The sequence below is a fragment of the Bubalus bubalis genome, chromosome 5 (genome assembly GCF_019923935.1).
Source record: "Bubalus bubalis isolate 160015118507 breed Murrah chromosome 5, NDDB_SH_1, whole genome shotgun sequence".
Taxonomy (NCBI): Eukaryota; Metazoa; Chordata; class Mammalia; order Artiodactyla; family Bovidae; genus Bubalus; species Bubalus bubalis.
In genome coordinates, this window is record NC_059161.1 from 15,511,109 (window position 1) to 15,530,822 (window position 19,714).

A 19,714-nucleotide genomic window follows, 5' to 3' on the forward strand; every position below is an offset into this window, starting at 1 on the left:
ATGCATCATGTATCTCTGAGCCTTTTCACTGTCTCTCAGCCTGAAACTCCTACCACATCTTTGTTTGTTTTTTATCTCGTAAGACTCAGCTGAAGCCTTAATCATCTTTTTTATGAGTCTCTTCCTACTCCTAGGATAAGACTGTTCTGCATTATCATCATAGGATACTAATACTTTTTGTTGAGATGCTCATCTGTTGCATCAGTATCAGTTCCTAAAAGGCAGGGACCACATTTGATGAGGAAGCACAAGCTGAAATCAAGATTGCCGGGAGAAATATCAATAATCTCAAATATGCAGATGACACCACCCTTATGGCAGAAAGTGTAGAAGAACTAAAGAGCCTCTTGATGAAAGTGAAAGAGGAGAGTGAAAAAGTTGGCCTAAAGCTCAGCATTCAGAAAACTAAGATCATGGCATCTGGTCCCATCACTTCATGGAAAATAGATGGGGAAACAGTGGAAACAGTGTCAGACTTTATTTTTGGGGGCTCCAAAATCACTGCAGATGCTGACTGCAGCCATGAAATTAAAAGACGCTTACTCCTTGGAAGGAAAGTGATGACCAACCTAGATAGCATATTCAAAAGCAGAGACATGACTTTGCCAACAAAGGTCCGTCTAGTCAAGGCTATGGTTTTTCCAGTGGTCATGTATGGATGTGAGTTGGACTATAAAGAAAGCTGAGCACCAAAGATTTGGTGCTTTTGAAGTGTGGTGTTGGAGAAGACTCTTGAGAGTCCGTGGGACTGCAAGGAAATCCAACCAGTCCATCCTAAAGGAGATCAGTCCTGGGTGTTCATTGGAGGGACTGATGCTGAAGCTGAAACTCCAATACTTTGGCCACCTGATGTGAAGAGTTGACTCATTGGAAAAGACCCTGATACTGGGAAAGATTGAGGGCAGGAGGAGAAGGGGACGACAGAGGATGAGACAGTTGGATGGCATCATCGACTCAATGAATATGGGTTTGGGTGGACTCCGGGAGTTGGTGATGGACAGGGAGGCCTGGCGTGCTGCGGTTCATGGGTTCACAAAGAGCTGGACATGACTGAGCGACTGAACTGACTGACTGACTGACGTTTAATCCATCTTTATAGTCTCAGTGGCTAGCACAGTGCCTAAGCCATGTGAGACAGTACATGCTTAGTAGACTGAACAAACTGCTAGGTTTTAAATGAAACCAAAAAGCACCACTGATCAGACTCCATCTATTCACCTGGACAAACAAGTCTATCAGACGAATCCCTGTTGCCCTGGGGCTATTTCCAGTGACAGAACTTTCTCCTCTGGGACAGATTTCACATTACCTTTAAAGCACAATTGAAGGCCTTCAGAAGATGGAAACATAAAATTCTATTTATCAAAATAAACGGTTGTATTGAATGATAAATGTTAACCAATAAAAGATTTAAGTCATACAGGAAAAAAGAAAAAAAAGTAACTAGGAATCATCTGAAACTCCACAATAGAGAGTTTGCCATTGTTAAGGCTTTGGTGAATAGTCACCCAAAGATTTCTTTTATGTACTTGCACAGAATTTTATGTATATTTTAAACATGTAAAATTTATAAACAAGGTATGCTGGGTAAAACCCTTTATCAATATGTTGTGAACGTCCTTCCATCCCAATAAATATAGAGTACCTTAATCTTTAACGGCTGCATTCAGTACATGTTTCATCAGTGAGAAAGACACTTGAGCATACACGTGTGCATGTTTCTCCAATTATCCCCTTATGATAAATTCCTAGAAGTGGGGCTTCTGGGGCAAAGGTCATGCTCATTTCAATTTTATATAGTATAGATTACCACTTGGTGCCTCAGAAAAATTGTTCTGGCTTGACTTTCCCAGTTGTGGCATAAGACAGATGCCTGTTCCTGCCAATTTGAGTGGTGATAAATGTCTTGTTTTGTTTTAGGTTTTTGGTGTGATTTATTTGATTTCTAAGTTGAATATCTTTCTGCATGTTTATTGGCCATTTGAATTTTTGCCTTTTCAATTGCCTGGTCACAAACGTCATCCAATTTTCAATTGGAGTATTAGTTCTTTGTTTATAGATTTTAAGAAAAAAAATTAATACATTTTAGTCTTTTTATAGTCATTTTAACCCTATTTGTATTGCAAATATTAGTCTCACTCACTTTGAAATTTGTCTTTTAACTTAGTTCACAGCATTTGGTGTGTTTGTTGCAACGCTCAGAGATTTAAAATTCTTACGTAGTCAACTTTTTCTTTTAGGGTGCTGCATTGTGTGGCATTACAAAGAAGACATTTTGCAACCTAAGATTATAAAAATATCCATATTTTCTATAATACTTCTATGGTTTCATATTTCACAGTTTGCTCTTTAGATTCATCTGGAAAACTTTATTATGAAGGGATGAGTTAGAAATTCAATGTAATATTATACTTATGAATATAATTTCATATAAATTCCATAAAATGATTCATATTTTAAAGAATAAAATAGAATTGAATATGGATAAAGAATAAAATATGAATTGAAACAGTATCTAGTTTATGCATTTTTTAAGTTCTGTCAGCTCTGAATGCATTTGTCCAATTATAACCTGTGTTTTTTGCCTCCTGGCTTCTCTGCAGTGCTTTACAAAGAAATGTCCTTCCTTCTGTAAACATCCTCATTGTATGTGATAAATCCAAGAGTAGGAAAATGCTGGATTATATCATACACACAAACATAACACATACAGATTTATGTTTAATAAATGAAAATATATTTGCTAACAATCCTGAATATTCATTAGAAGGAGTAATGCTGAAACTGAAGCTCCAATACTCTAGTCACCTGATGCGAAGAGCTGACAGATTAGAAAAGACCCTGATGCTTGGAAAAATTGAAGGCAGGAGGAGAAGGGGATGACAGAGGACGAGATGGTTGGATGGCATCACTGACTCGATGGACATGAGTTTGAGCCAGCTCTGGGAGATGGTGAAGGACAGGGAAGCCTATGTTGCAGTCCATGGGGTTGCAAAGAATCAGATACAACTGAGCGACTGAACAACAGCCTATGCTGCAGTTCATGGGGTCGCAAAGAGTCAGACACAACTGAGCGACTGAACAACAGCAACAACTTATAGCAATAAGGTATAACATTATATCCACCACTCTTGAATCATATAGTCTTTTGATGTACAGACACACACTCATATGTTATACAGAACAGAAGCTAGTCTAAGTCAAAACAGAGAAAGAACAAATTATAGGAATACAAATATTCTAAAATACAAGGTAAAGATAAGGATCATGTAGAAAATCATAATTAATTGATCTGCAATAAACTCCTTCTTTTCCCCAGCATAGTCAAGGGAAACGAAAACTGCTCAGATGATGGTGGTAATAAATGGGCTTCCCTCAGTGCATATCACGTGGCAAGTCCTACTCTAACGGCTTTCCATACTTTGATACATTTAAGCCCTCTGAAGGCAGTAAGTACTAGTACTGTATTCTCTATACTATACAGAAACTGAGGCAAGGAGAGCCTGAGTGATTTGCTAAGACTACATGTTAGTGAGTAACTGAGCCAGGCTTTGAAACCAATTAGCCAGGTTTCAAGCCTGTGCGCGGTGAACTTCAAGTCCATTGAAAATAGCCTTAATAACCACCATAGACTCTCCTGACATCCTCTTGTAAAAAATAAAACCACCGAGATGGAGCTCAGGCAGCCAGTTAACAATCACTTCACAAAGACTCTTGAGCAAAAGTGGGTTCGGATTTAAGGACAAAGACGATACATTGTTCCTGAGAGGGAATCACCCTTTGTCAAGAGCTGGCATCCTCAATTCTAAACCACAGTCCCACTTCTTTACTTAAGTGAACTGGCAGGGCTCTTCAGTTTTCCTTTTGTATCAAGTAGGGATTACAATAATAACTACTCGTGAAAAGGTCTTCTAAACTGTAAAGTGTGAGTCAGTGCTTTTGATGCCAAGTAACAATTCAGGGGCAAAGAAACAGCCACCTGTAAGGCTCCAGGTGCAGAAGGTAGGTACCATGCTGCTTCATAGAAAGCCAGGGCCTAAGTGAGGGCTAAGCTGCAGACAGGGATGGCCAAGCATGCCCTGCAGGTAGCTGCTGCCAGGCAGGTGCTGCTAGGTGAGTGCTACCTGGCAGATGCTGATGGCAAAACAGGCAAAACTGATGCCACATCAGTCAGGATTCCAGGAAGAGGCTATTGTTTAGAATTTCTGAATTCCGTGACGTCATTCGGGAAAAAATAACTCTGAGGAGAAGTGCTATGGGCACAGAAACCCTCCCACCTTCTCTCTGTGGCTGAGTCACTGTTTTAGAACTTCCCCCGGCAGAGAACAGGCCTTGCCGTCAGCTCTGGTACTCTGTGCTTCCGCTGGATGGTACCAGGAGGCCGAGCGGCACAGGGCAGCATCTCCACTGCCTTCTCCAGGGCCACATCCAGTCTTATTTCCTACCTGAGGAAGGGCTCCCGGCAGTTACAGAGAAGACCAGGCACCTGGAGGGGCAAGCGAGCAACTGAAGGAAACCCTCCAGACGCAAAACTGAAGGGACGCCTCCAAAGGCCCTGACAGCATGTCCCTGCTGAAGGCACCTGAGAACTCAGAGGCTCCCTCATCTTGCAATCAGGCTGCTTCATAGCAATAAGTGGCAAACGGTCCTACTTGTCAGCTTACCTCTATTTCTAATATTAAAAGAACGGGCTCATGATGTGGTTGGCAAGGGAAGGAAAAACAGCACTTGGATTTTTCTTTTTTTTTTTTTTTAAATATAGAAAGTATAGCACATTTCAAGACTTTCTGTCATAAAAAATGTTTTCCAAGCAGAAATTCAGACTGACTGTTCTTCAGCTAGATTAAACTCTGCATCACGTGGCATTCCAGAGCGGTCTGTTCTGAGGTGGGTGAGGGGTCAAAGTGAAGAGGCTGGATCAGTCTACTCCCGTGTACAACCAATGCTCGACTGCTAATGACACCTGGCGTCTTTCTAAGTGCTTTCTGCCGTTAACTCACTAGCTCCTTCACACAACTCCGAGTGAAGGATACCACTGCTATCTCTACATTGTAGAGGAGGAAACTCAGGCACTGATGAGGCTCCTTGTCAAAGATGACGCTGGAAGTGGGGTCACTGGAAGAAACCCTGCTGGCAGGTGGGAACTCACAATCCTTTACATGTTCAAGGTTTGGGCTTGTCTCCTCTCTCTTGTCAAAGTGATAAGCACCTATCAGAAGGGCCCAGAAACAGCAGAAAATGAAACGAAGCTACTTTGAGACCTTCTCTGAGTCAGACACTGGCCTGAGCCCTTTCCCTTCGGAAGTGGGAGGTGGAAACTCCTGGCTGAGGTGGGCTGACTTCGAGCATTTCACAAGACCCAGGTGCACTCAACACCTTTAAGATGTTTTTGAGGCTCAGCACAAGATATTCTGGAATCTTCAGTGGTCAAAGCCAGGATCAGGTTCCTTGCTTTCCTGACTTAAATTTTTTTCGATTTTTTTTTTTTCAGCTTTTATGATCGTGACCCAGCTCTATCATACCTTCATCAAACATTTTTGCTTTTAAGGTTCTTTACCCATTCACTGAAGGAAAAAAAAGTGAGTGTGTGTTGAGGGGAAGATGTCCTCTTTGATCTTTGAGAAATAACTTCAGAAGGCAAAAGAAACTTCTGTAGGCCAGCAGCAAAGTGTCAGGGATGCAGCTAAAGACTACCACAAATGAGCACTGAGAGATGAGCAAGTTAGAATTTGCTCTTCCTCGTCTGCCAGGCTGGCTCCCAGTCTCGTCTCTCTGATTTTCCTGGGCCCTCACCTGTGTGTATCTCCCACCTGGAGAGTCAAAGCAGAAAATGAGGGCTGCTTCCTCAGTAGAACCCCTTTCCTCTTCGATTCAATAATAAATCAACTTCAAAACTGAAACTGGAGTGGGAAGGAAACTGTAAACACCAACACTACCTTCTAGCGACTTAAACTAGCACTGGTAAAGCGTCTGCCTGCAATGCGGGAGACCTGGGTTCGATCCCTGGGTTGGGAAGATCCTCTGGAGAAGGCAATGGCAACCCACTCCAGTACTCTTGCCTGGACAATCCCACGGACGGAGGAGCCTGGTAGGCTACAGTCCATGGGGTCGCAAAGAGTCGGACATGGCTGAGTGACTTCACTTTCATGCAATAGAAATAATGTGAGTTATGTCAGTGAGTTAAACATTGCCAGCAGCCACATTAAATAAATAAAAAGAAAAGAGTGGCATTAATTTTAATAATAAATTTTATTTAACTCTGTATATTATCATTTCAACATGTAATCCAAAGAAAACTGGTGAGCTATTTTATACTTTTTTTCATACTAAGTCCTCAAAATCTCATATGTAATTCATACTTATCAGTTCAGTTCCGTCTCTCAGTCGTGTCTGACTCTTTGTGACCCCATGGACTGCAGCACATCAGGCTTCCCGGTCCATCACTAACTCCCAATTCACACTTTTAGTATATCTCAATTAGAATTAATCTTATTTAACAAGCTTAATTATCACATGTGGCCAGTGGCTATTATATTAGATACTGCTGCTGCTACTGCTAAGTCACTTCAGTCGTGTCCGATTCTGTGTGACCCCATAGACGTCAGCCCACCAGGCATAGCACAGTCTTAAAACATGATTCTCTCCATTTCTGTCTCACAAACAAACAAGGATCAATGAATCTTTAATTAATCTTCACTTCATGCAACCAGAAATTATTACAGGAAGGAACAGCAAATTATTACCTATTGTAAATTGCTTTAAATTTCTGCAAAAAATCTATTTCCTCATTTAATCTTCACCATAACCCATGAAGTTGAACCCAACAGTATTTTAGATAGGTAACAGATTGACATAACAGGGTTGCCCTTTCTCTCTCACACACACATACAGACACACATATGCACACACCTGTTCTATGTTCTCAATTTATGTAGCCAAGGACCAGACCAGAACTGAAGCCACACAGCAGTGTAGAGCCCATGTGAAAGAAAGCAGCCAGATTCTTGCTTTATTGACACTCTTTTATATACCACCATTCCAGAAGAATTTACTCTTATACTCTAAGCGCTTTCACTTAAGGGAACATATATAATAATCAGGACCATCTTGGTCCTTAATCAGTCAAGGCCACCTCATCATAAGGAGGGAGCTGGCATGGTCAGGGCCCAACTCAGTTCCTGAACAGTCTGCCTCCAGCTCCGGGCATTCTGGAACCCCACATCCTCTCAAGGTTAAAAAGTCCTTGCCTCCAGGGCTCATAAGACAGAACCTTATAAGAAGAAGACACACACACACAAATAATGAGATCAGACGTATAAACAAGTAAACCAAATACATAAGTACATAAAATGTATTCTGGGATGGCAGGAAAGGGATTCTTTCTGAAGGTATCCGAAAAGCTTCACGCAAGTTTGGAAAAAGAGCAGGATTTAAACATTTGAAAGTGGGCAAAGGGCCCATGCCAAGCAGAGATCACAGTGTACTTGACCTGGGGCACAGAGGTGTGCAAAGTGGCTACAGGGTAAGTTGTCCCCTCTGGCTATAGAACATGAGGAACAGAGTATGGAACAAGTTTGCCAAAGTGAGTAAAAGGGTAAAAGCCATCTTCAGAGGTCTTGAATGTTCCCTAAGGTTTTAGGATTTTACAGTCTAAGAACTGAGTGCGACAGAAAGTTCTAGAGTGGGAGAATTAACAAGGACAAAGGACTACTTTAGAAAAATCTGGTACAGTCTGACAATTTACAGGTGCAAAAAAAAAAAAAAAAAGGAGAGTTAAAAACAAAGCAAAGAAGCAGGCAAACAAAGAGGGCTAATGGAGCATAAGTTCAGAGGACCTTGCACTATTCTGGGTTATGGATTACAACAACCTAAATGATGCTGGTGGTAGGAAGAGTGAGGTTAGGAGAATGAGGTTTACAGATCTGGAACTGGAAGAGACAAGGGCCTCAAGTTTAAAGCCTTTTCAAGATTAAAGCCTACATTACTGGAAGAATGATGGTGCTCTTCATGCAAATAGGAAAGGCAATATAACTAAACAGCTTTCCCCATGGAGGGTGGGCTTTGGAAGAGATAATGATCTCAAGTTTAACATGTACATTTCCCTAATAAGGCCTGAATCTGTTCTGTGCACCTACTTAAATAGTTCAAGTGAATGACGGTTGAAAGAAATCCAATAAGCACTTGGCTTTCCTCAGAACTTGCTTAACTAGTTTCTGATAACTTGAGCCCGCTGGTCACTTGCTTTCTGCAAGCTGGTCTTGGCAATCTGCTCAGCTGTCCTCTGAATGACCTCAGAAGATCTGCTGACCATTCTTCATGTCTGACCCAACCACTGAGGGAAGGAAATTTCCAATCTGGATATGGAACTTCCTGGTCTGGATGTTACTTCTGAAAGGGCCATGGTATTGAGACACAACTTTAGATTTAAAACTTGGTGGAACAGTGGTTAAGAATCGCCTACCAATGCAGAAGATGCAAGACATGGGGTTTGAGCCCTGGGTTGGGAAGATCCCCTGGAGCAGGAAATGGCAACCCACTCTCTAGTATTCTTGCCTGAAAATTCCATGGACAGAGGAGCCTGACAGGCTACAGTCCATGGGGTCACAAAAAGCTGGACACTACTTAGCATGGATGCACGCACATACCTCTATATTTAAAGTGAAGGAAAGTCTATAGGTATATGTCAGTAATAAAGTTCTTTGTCAACAAACTCCTATTTTAAATCTACAAGGCAAGATGCCCATCCATCACTTGATCCTTGATGGTGGAATATTCTATAGAGATTCTGTCCCATATATTTGGAGTGGTCGGTCTCCTAATAACCAAAATATCACAGAGAGCAAAGAGCTTCATATAAATGAAAATTACAAAGTTGGCTTAAAACTCAACATTTAGAAAACTAAGATCATGGCATCTGGTCCTATCACTTCATGGCGAATAGATGGGGAAACAGTGACAGACTTTATTTTGGGGGGTCTCAAAAGTCACTGCAGATGGTGATTGCAGCCATGAAATTAAAAGATGCTTGCTCCTTGGAAGAAAAATTATGACCAACCTAGACAGCATATTAAAAAGCAGAGACATTACTTTGCCAACAAAGATCTGTCTAGTCAAAGCTATGGTTTTTCCAGTAGTGGAGAAGGCACTGGCACCCCACTCCAGTACTCTTGCCTGGAGAATCCCATGGATAGAGGAGCCTGGTGGGCTGCAGTCCATGGGGTCGCGAAGAGTCGGACACGACTGCGCCACTTCACTTTCACTTTTCACTTTCCTGCATTGGAGAAGGAAATGGCAACCCACTCCAGTGTTCTTGCCTGGAGAATCCCAGGGACGGGGGAGCCTGGTGGGCTGCCGTCTGTGGGGTCACACAGAGTCGGACACGACTAAAGTGACTTAGCAGCATGTATGGATGTGAGAGTTGGACTATAAAGAAAGCTGAGCACCAAAGAATTGATGCTTTTGAACTGTGGTGTTGGAGAAGACTCTTGAGAGTCCCTTGGAGAGCAAGGAGGTCCAACCAGTCCATCCTAAAGGAAATCAGTCCTGAATATTCATTGGAAGGACTGATGCTGAAGCTGAAACTCCAATATTTTGGCCACCTGATGTGAAGAATTGACTCATTTGAAAAGACCGTGATGCTGGGGAAGATTGAAGGTGGGAGGAGAAGGGGAGGAGAAGCGGGCAACAGAGGATGAGATGGTTTGATGGCTGACTCAGTGGACATGAGTTTGAGTAAACTCCGGGAGTTGGTGGTGGACAGGGAGGCCTGGTGTCCTGCAGTCTATAGGGTCGCAAAGAGCTGGACATGACTGAGCGACTGAATTGAATCATTTGGAAAAACACAAGGCTTATCAATGCTCCCCAGTAAGTCCTTAGAGGCTATAAAATTCAATTAACACTTTTAGGAAAAGGATCAAATGTGTGTGTGTACACATACTTCAGAGCCATCCCCAAATATGCCACCTTTCATAGACTTTGTCAAATCTCCCACAACATGCGGTAATAATATTTTCAAACATTTTAAAACATTAAGCTTTTAAAAAGTGGATGAAGCCTCTTTATTCAGTGGAAAACAGAGGCATGATTTAGAAAGCAGAATGTAACTGTCCAGAATGGAATACAGTCCAGTCATGAGTTCTCATGGTCTCTGGTAATGGGTGTCGTAACTGGTCTCCAAAAATGGCTCCCAACAATTCTTCCCCTGCCTGTAGGGTCAGACTCAAGAGATGGAGAGCCTTTGTGCTCCCTTGATTGAGTCTGGGTTGGTCTTGTGACTTGCTTTTGCTCAACAGAACGCAGCACAATTAACATTCTTGGACTTTCAAGCCCAGGCCTTAAGAGGGCTAGCAGCTTCTACTTCTCCTCCAGGCAGCTAGCTGCCCCATGAAAATGTGACTGCCGATGGGAAGAGAGATCTGAAGCCATCATGGTCAGCTGAGCCCAGCTGACCTCCCAGCTGAATGCAACCGTGTGACTGAGAGTATTAGTTGCTCAGTCGCGTCTGACTCTTTGTGACCCCGTGGACTGTAGACCATCAGGCTCCTCTGTCCATGGGATTTCCCAGGCAAGAATACTGGAGTGGGCAGCCACTCCCTTCTCCAGGGGATCTTCCCAACCCAGGAATTGAACCTGGGTCTCTTGCATTGCAGGCAGATTCTTTACCATCTGGGCCACAAGGGAAGCATGACTGGAGCCCTGGCAGAAAAACAGCAGATAAACCCAGCCACCCCACAGAATCCGGAGAAATAATACATCAGTGCTGCTAAGTTTGGGGTCCTTTGTGGGTGATAACAGATTCGTGAAACAATGGGTGACAAAAGATATCAAGTGGCTGAAAGTGAGTCCAATCCACTGTTCACCTGTGACCATTTGTGTTTCTACTGGGATTTTGTAGACGTCTGCTTGCAAGCTAATTGAAGTGGAGAAACAGGACCTTCTCTTGTCATATTCAGACTCTAGCATTCAGTAACATCTAGGTTACTGGTACTGATGTTCACTCTGGATTCGGACAATTCTACTCCCAGAACCCGGAAGGACTAGGAAAACTGTCTCCCTTGACTGGTACACAAAGCTCTCTCTCTCTCCCTGTATTCTTCCTTTATGTAACACCATGCCATAAACCTACAAATGTTGACATCAGAAACAGTAATAAGATGATGAATGCTGGAGTGAGTAAAACTTCACTGTGAGTACTGGGGGGATGAAGAGAAGCTGGCATAGACCTTAAATGCACTCGGTAGTGGACTGTGTGGAGTCACACAGACAGCAATGACTAGGCAGGCATGGGGTAGACTGAATTATTAGCCCCAATTCTTGACCCTTTTCTACAATCACACCCTTGCTATCAATGTGCTATGGTCAGATGAACTTCTTTGCCCTCTGTCTTTGAACCCTCTTATGTGACTCAATTTGGCTAATAAAATGTGGGTGCAAACAACAGTGTGCCAAGTCCAAGTTCAAGCTTAAGAGGCTTGTGTATTGTTTGCACTTTTACCCTTCTGAAAAAGAAGAGCATGTTCCCCTTGGCTCCTGGATCTCAGGAGGAAGTTGAGACATGGAACAGAGCCACTCCAGCTGACCAACTGCCTTGTGATCAAGAAAGATACGCTTATTGTTGAATGCCACTGAGATCCTGAGGCTGTCTATTACCCAGCAATAGTTGACTAATACAAGGCTTCTTTATTAGATGCCAACATTTGCAAACTACACACGATACTTTAGAACAGAAAGTCTTCTTGGTTATAAAAATTGTAACCATATTAGCAAATGAATGGTTAGATGGTTTCATTGCCAAGCAAAATAAAATACAATATATTGAGTATCACCAAATGAACTTACAAAACAGAAAGAGACAGGCTTAGAGAACAAACTTATGGCTGCTGGGAGGAAAGACAGGGATAAGGGATAGTTAGGGAGTTTGGGACTGACATGTACACAATGCTATATTTAAAATGGATAACCAACAATGACCTACTGTATAGCACATGGAACTCTGCTCAATGTCGTGTGGCAGCCTGGATGGGAGGGGAATTTGAGGCCGAATGGATACATATATATGTATGGCTGAGTCCTTTTACTGATCACCTGAAGCTACACAACCTTGTTTGTTAATCGGTTACACCCCAATACAAAATAAAAAGGTTTTATATATATATGCTGCTTCTGCTGCTAAGTCGCTTCAGTCGTGTCCGACTCTGTGCGACCCCATAGACGGCAGCCCACCAGGCTCCCCCGTCCCTGGGATTCTCCAGGCAAGAACACTGGAGTGGGTTGCCATTTCCTTCTCCAATGCATGGAAGTGAAAAGTGAAAGTGAAGTCGCTCAGTCATGTCTGACTCTTAGCGACCCCATGGACTGCAGCCTACCAGACTCCTCCATCCATGGGATTTTCCAAGCAAGAGTAGGGTGCCGTTGCCTTCTCTGTTATATATATATAGACTATCATTAAATTTTTGCTCTTACAAGTCTAAGATTATCTTTCTACAGGTTATGATTTAGTATTCAAAGTTCTCCATAATATAATCCTAACTTAGTTTTCTAACCAATTTCCTCTCACTTATATTTTATATTCCATTCAAACTGTATTACTTGAGGGGATGGGGGGAGGCTCAGGAGGGAGGGGATATATATACACACACATGGCTGATTCACTTTGTTGTACAGCAGAAACAGACACAACTTTGTAAAGCAACTATACTTCAATTAAAAAAAAACTAGATTACTTGATTTTGTAATTTTTTTGGATTACTTGTAATTTTTGAATATGTCACATCACCTTTAGCCTTTCCTCATCCAGTTCCTTCCTATACCCTTTATCCAACAGATTTAGATTCTCCATCCTTTAAGGCCAGTTTCAGCTGTCACCTCCATAAGAAATCTGTTCTGATCCCATCTTTTAAGGTAGTCTCTCCATCCCTCTGACGCTTATCATGATATGCATGTCTCTTTCTCTTCTGGTCTTTGGCTTATTCTGCCTCATTACGCTTCCTCATCCTCTTATAATGTTCTAGACAGCAAGGTTTATCTCTGTATCCTCCATGGCATTTAGCAAAGGGTCTGATACATCATGTACCAGCTAGTCAATAATTTTTCACATTAAAGAATGGAAGACAGATAGGAGGTAGCCACGACACTGAAAAGGGTTCGTGGACTTTGGAGTCAGAGATATCTGATTGTATTACTTAGTAGCTGAGCAGCTTTGGACCGGTTAGTCTCACTGTGCTCCAGCTCCCAAATCTGTAAGATTGGGATGGCACAGACTTCACAGGATTGTTGTGAAAATTCAACATGAAACTGAATGCAAAGGCTTCTCACTGTCTGACATATGGTGGAAGCTCCATAAGTGGTAGCTCTAATCACAAAAACGACAGTGATACAGAATCTCACAAAGAAGTTGGTTTAAACAAATCTCTGACATTCAATTACTTCCTCTTAAAAGTTCAATTTTGAGAGTGACAGTAATAACTCTAGATCCTATGAGCAGTTTTCCCAGAAGGTGTGGTTTCAAAGATCTGGATTAGAGTTTTATTAACTCATTATTGACCAGGAGATTTTTGCAGAAACTAACACTGCAGCTGGTGGTCTTTTTTGCGGGGGGAGGGTGGGCCTGGTCGAAAGTTTTTCTAACTAACACTTTACAGGTTATTTCATTCAATAGTTAGAACTGACACACCTGTAAAGTCTACTAATTTTTGTGAAATGTTGTCTTCAATCTACTCTTCTGTAGAAGCAAAGGAACATTCTCCAGCACCATGGGTTTCATTTTTCACTTTCTGTATCAGAATGAATCAGTAAGTATTTTTTGTTGTTTTGTTGGTCTAATATTTATATCATTTGAATCAGAACCATATTCTGAAGAACTATGATCTTCTGAGACACTTAGTACATATGTCACTCAGATAATCGGAGAAAGTATCTGCATAAAATTCACCGAAAAAATCCTCTTCACTCAAAATTTTTCAGTGTGTCATTTTTGAAAATATTCAGTTCAGTCGCTCAGTCATGTCTGACTCTTTGCAACCCCATGAACCGCAGCACGCCAGGCCTCCCTGTCCATCACCAACTCCCGGAGTCCACCCAAACCCATGTCCATCAGGTCAGTGACGCCATCCAACCATCTCATCCTCTGTCATCCCCTTCTCCTCCTGCCCTCAATCTTTCCCAGCATCAGGGTCTTTTCCAGTGAGTCAGCTCTTCACATCAGGTGGCCAAAGTATTGAAGTTTCAGCTTCAATATCAGTCCCTCTGATGAACAACCAGGACTGATCTCCCTCAGAATGGACTGGTTGGATCTCCTTGCAGTCCAAGACACTCTTAAGAGTCTTCTCCAACACCACAGTTCAAAAGCATCAATTCTTCAGCGCTCAGCTTTCTTTATAGTCCAACTCTCACATCCATACATGACCACTGGAAAAACCATAGCCTTGACTAGACAGACCTTTGTTGGCAAAGTAATGTCTCTGCTTTTGAATATGCTGTCTAGGTTGGTCATCACTTTCCTTCCAAGGAGTAAGCGTCTTTTAATTTCATGGCTGCAGTCACCATCTGCAGTGAGTTTGGAGCCCCAAAAAATAAAGTCTGACACTGTTTCCACTGTTTCCCCATCTATTTGCCATCAAGTGATGGGACCAGATGCCATGATCTTAGTTTTCTGAATGCTGAGCTTTAGGCCAACTTTTTCACTCTCCACTTTCACCTTCATCAAGAGGCTTTTTAGTTCCTCTTCACTTTCTGCCATAAGGGTGGTATCATCTGCATATCTGAGGGTATTGGTATTTCTCCCAGCAATCTTGATTCCAGCTTGTGCTTCTTCCAGCCCAGCGTTTCTCATGATGTACTCTGCATATAAGTTAAATAAGCAGGGTGACAATATACAGCCTTGACGTGCTCCTTTTCCTATTTGGAACCAGTCTGTTGTTCCATGTCCAGTTCTAACTGTTGCTTCCTGACCTGCATACAGATTTCTCAAGAGGCAGGTTAGGTGGTCTGCTATTCCCATCTCTTTCAGAATTTTCCACAGTTTATTGTGATCCACATAGTCAAAGGCTTTGGCATAGTCAATAAAGCAGAAATAGATGTTTTTCTGGAACTCTCTCTCTTTTTCGATGATCCAGCGGATGTTGGCAATTTGATCTCTGGTTCCTTTGCCTTTCCTAAAACCAGCTTGAACATCTAGAAGTTCACGATTCAGGTACTGCTGAAGCCTGGCTTGGAGAATTTTGAGCATTCACTTTACTAGCGTGTGAGATGAGTGCAATTGTGCAGTAGTTTGAGCATTCTTTGGCATTGCCTTTCTTTGGGATTGGAATGAAAACTGACCTTTTTCAGTCTTGTGGCCACTGCTGAGTTTTCCATATTTGCTGGCATATTGAGTGCAGCACTTTCACAGCGTCATCTTTCAGGATTTGAAATAGCTCAACTGGAATTCCATCACCTCCACTAGCTTTGTTTGTAGTGATGCTTCCTAAGGCCCACTTGACTTCACACTCCAGGATGTCTGTCTCTAGGTGAGTGATCACACCATCATGATTATCTGGGTCATGAAGATCTTTTTTGTACAGTTCTTCTGTGTATTCTTGCCACCTCTTCTTAATATCTTCTGCTTCTGTTAAGTCCCTACCATTTCTTTCCTTTATTGAGCCCATCTTTGCATGAAATGTTCCCTTGGTATCTCTAATTTTCTTGAAGAGATCTCTAGTCTTTCCTGTTTTATTGTTTTACTCTATTTCTTTGCATTGATCACTGAGGAAAGCTTTCTTATCTCTCCTTGCTATTCTTTGGAACTCTGCATTCAAATGGGTATATCTTTCCTTTTCTCCTTTGCTTTCACTTCCCTTCTTTTCACAGCTATTTGTAAGGCCTTCTCAGACAGCCATTTTGCTTTTTTGCATTTTTTTTTTTCTTGGGGATGGTCTTGATTCCTGTCTCCTGTATAATGTCACAAACTTCCATCCATAGTTCATCAGGCACTGTATCAGATATAGTGAAAATTTTATGTTTATGATATACTCAAGGTTGCAACAAAAACCTAATGGAGCAATATGTGAATGATAATGACAGTCAAGTTGTATAAAGAACCTTGATCAATTTTAAGCTCTAACAACTTTGCACAGTGATGTTTATTGTATTACCGTCTAAAAACGCAGTGATATGTCTCCGGTCAATAATGTGTTAAGATGCTCATATATTACCTCACAGTTCTTGGTTCTATAGGTAGCGACCACTAGAAGCAAGTTTGTTCCAGGCAACAAATACATCTCCTTGAAACAAACCAAAGGGAACCCTTCTTCCTCCATATATATGAGTCTACTTGTAATAGAGCATTATCCCTTCCACAGTGTTCCCAATTCTTCCCCAGGAAACTGAAGCGACCATTGCAATGGATCAAAGGCTAGAGACTAAAATGCCATAGAAGCTCTTGATAAAGACTGAATAGTGCAACTTGAGTTGTTTACATGTAAACATTATTTCAATAAGATTCTTTAATGAATAAGAGATGAAGAAGTGCTCTTATGAATAAAAGTGCCATGCAAATGTTAATGGGAATTATTGTTATTGTAATTCAGCAAAAACGGTTTCATCTTCTCTGACTAACTGGAATCTGGTACAAACACATAGCTACTATCCATCGGGGTAATCACTGATCTTGACAAACTCAAGATTAGGCAAACTCAAAACCTGTGAATGGCCAGGCATGGAACATTGGCGAGTGAACTGGGGTTGCTGTGCATTAACAGGGAAAGCTTAGCAGTTTATTGGAGACACTGCCTGACTGTGTGGGGAATTTGTACCCCACCCCACCAACTGCTGCCTCAGGAAATGGAAAATCTGTGTTGCCAGATCTTCTCAAGAAATCTGGGGTTTTGTGTGGAACATCCTGATTTTTAAAAGTTGTCTTTCATTTTATTAAAAAAAAAAATTCTCTGGGGGCCAAAGAAAATCCAGATGTGGCCATGGGCTGGCACTTTGTGACCTTTGCATTGCACAGTCTCAACTCACTATGAATCATCAGAGATGGTTAAAAGATGATTTCTAAACTCACTGCAATTGTATTTTTGGATCCGAGGATTTATAATTCACATAAACTTACAATAAACTCCAAGAAACACCACATTCCCTCAGTTATAAATCTTCACCCATTTTTGGACCTTCATGTTTCAGTCCCAGAATTCTGGACCAGAACACCTGTGGCCACTGTCGGATGCACTTAAGTCCTATGAGTCCTGCAAAGCTTGATTTAAATGTGAGCTCTGTATAAAACCTCCATGGTCCTCCTCAAAGTCTTCCAGGTATAAATTATGATGAAATTGTCCAGTGTAAAAGATCTGCATCAATTTTTATCGTATCTCATCGTTCCTTTACCCGCTCCCCCTGTCAAATGGAACACCACCATGACACTGCAGTTACTCACTCCTGCGAACACGAAAGGCCTAGATCAAGGGGGCCAAGAATGAAGCTCAGTGTCACTTACCGCCAAACACATCTCCGTTCTGGTAGTTCTTTCCTTTCTGGGCTTCCTCTTCGTTTTGAACAGTGGCAACATGCTTGGCAGAGGCACAGCCCATAGTCTCATTCGGTCAGCTTCCGCCGGGCTGAACTGCAAATCATCTCTACAGACACAGGGACATGTTGTTTTTCTTTAGACACAGGGAAAATCCACCTTCTTGCTGAGTCGGTCAAGATGGGTGCACCTGGAAGAAGACAGCCCCAGATCAGAATGCATAACACGAAGCCCTTGTCTCCGCGTCCCCAGTGTTTCTTGCCTGAGTCCACTGGATGGGGGTGCGACCAGGCACTGCAGATGAAACACAGCATGGTCATTCTCATCTCACCCTGCACTCAGAAAGCAGGGTTGGAAGGCCTGCGCCCTACACAACACATGGCCGGACATTTTGAGGAGATAAAACATTTCTCTTTATTTACTCTAATAAATATTTGAGTGCTCCTGCTTGCCACATACAAACTTGAAGGGCCATCTAGGTTTGTTAATGTTCTGGAATCTCAGAAACCTTCAGAGGAAGGGAAGCACATGGATGGGATCCACTGAGTTCAGAAGGTTGGGAAAGTCCTCCATCTTTCTCATCTGGCCCTGTAGCCAGCAACTCCAGCAACTCCAGTTTCACCTGGAGGGAGTGAGCTGGAGCATGGGCTAGTTTATGCATTTCTGGTAGGTTCTAAAAAATGATTCAATATTTTATCAGAGGTGACACTGTTTGGGAAGGAAGGAGATGGGAGAGATGTACTGACATTTTTAAAACCTCCTATACATTACAATGTATTAAGTACCATGATAAACATATCACAGGAATCTATGGCAATGCAGAATTCAAAAAAATAGATTAAACTGTGATCGGGCAAAGGCAGGAGTTAAAAGAAGAAGTGATATTTTGTAGCGTCTTAAAGTTCGGTAGAAACTTGCCAGGCTTGAAAGGATAGTAGCATCATCCAAATGTAAAGAACTGCCTGAGCTAAGACACTGGAGTGTGGAAGAGCATGGTGTGTGTGTGTGTGTGTGTGTGTGTGTGCGCACACACGTGCATGCACATGTGTGTTCAGAGGAGTCAAGTAGGGGTGGGGCAGGGAAGAGGACTGCACTGCTGAGGCTTGTGAAGAGCCTGGAGGAAGCCTTGCTAACTTTACCCCATTTAATAAAGATAAACTATAAGATGTCGCAAGATAGAGGAAGTCCATTTGATCCAAATCTGAGAAGACTTTGAGAGATACTGAATTAGTAGCATTCAAATCCTTTCTGTCAACCTAGTACAGTATTTAAAGAAACAGTACTGAAATATGAGACAAGAAGAAGCGGAGACAGGACTCAGTTCCAGAGGCAGAAGGGAGAAAACTCCTCTCCAAGCAGGCGGCTGCCAAGGGCTGCGGCTTTGCCCTACAGGGCAGCACTGTCTCAGGGTCCACCTCCCCCTCATTCTGCATCATCAGGTAAGGTGACAGGGTGGGTTCCCAGAATGAATTCCTTACTTTCCAAAGCGGAACGTGGGAAAACAACTTCACGCATACACAAGAGAGCAAGCTGAAGTGGAGAGGAAACCTCCCGTCCCCTTCCAGTCTGTTGCCGCCTCCTCATAACAAACACCGTGAAAACAGGAAGGAGAGTGGGAACCCTAGCGAAATCCTGAAGGACAATAGGAATTCAGAGACAGTTTGCAACCCTCCTCTCTGGGAGTCCCCTTGCTTTTCTTTTCCTCATTCCTATTTCGTGTGGACAGCTTCACAAGCTACCCAAGAAATTAATGTAAGAATCTAAGATGTGAATTATTCTTTGCTTCTCCCCAAAAGCATTGTGTGCTGTTTCTTCTGTTTTAAAAGCTGTGTTTGTTTGTAGCAACAAATCTTACTTGAATTTGAAAAGCTGAAGTCACATGAAAAATCACATTGCAGAGGGCAAACAAAAATAAAATATATTTTAAAACTTGTCAAAGGATTTCTCTGTTACTCAGGCATGGAAGTGAGGGGCATGTTAACAAGCAGATTAGATATGATTCTAATTAGACACTTAAAATTCAAGTGATGACTTGGGAAGTCTTCATTTAATTGTATTTTTTTAAAAAGCACGATCAATCAAAATGAGTTCTCTCCAAATCACAGTTAGGTGCAGATTTTGTTTCTGAAACACACACACTACGTATTTTATTACAGTAATTTAATTTTAAGAGTGAAGTTTTCCAATTTTACAACTTCATCAGGAATATATTTT

The 19,714-nt window shown here is 42.1% G+C and overlaps 1 protein-coding gene across 1 annotated transcript in view; it reads right to left on the minus strand.

Annotated features, from left to right (window-relative positions):
* C5H1orf21 (chromosome 5 C1orf21 homolog) overlaps positions 1 to 19,714 on the minus strand; it is a 242,451-nt gene that overhangs the window by 137,149 nt on the left and 85,588 nt on the right. The window contains exon 2 of the mRNA XM_025285492.3: positions 17,471 to 17,690. Coding sequence (XP_025141277.1) covers positions 17,471 to 17,564 — 94 coding nt within the window. The 5' untranslated portion in view covers positions 17,565 to 17,690. The remainder of the gene's footprint in view (positions 1 to 17,470; positions 17,691 to 19,714) is intronic.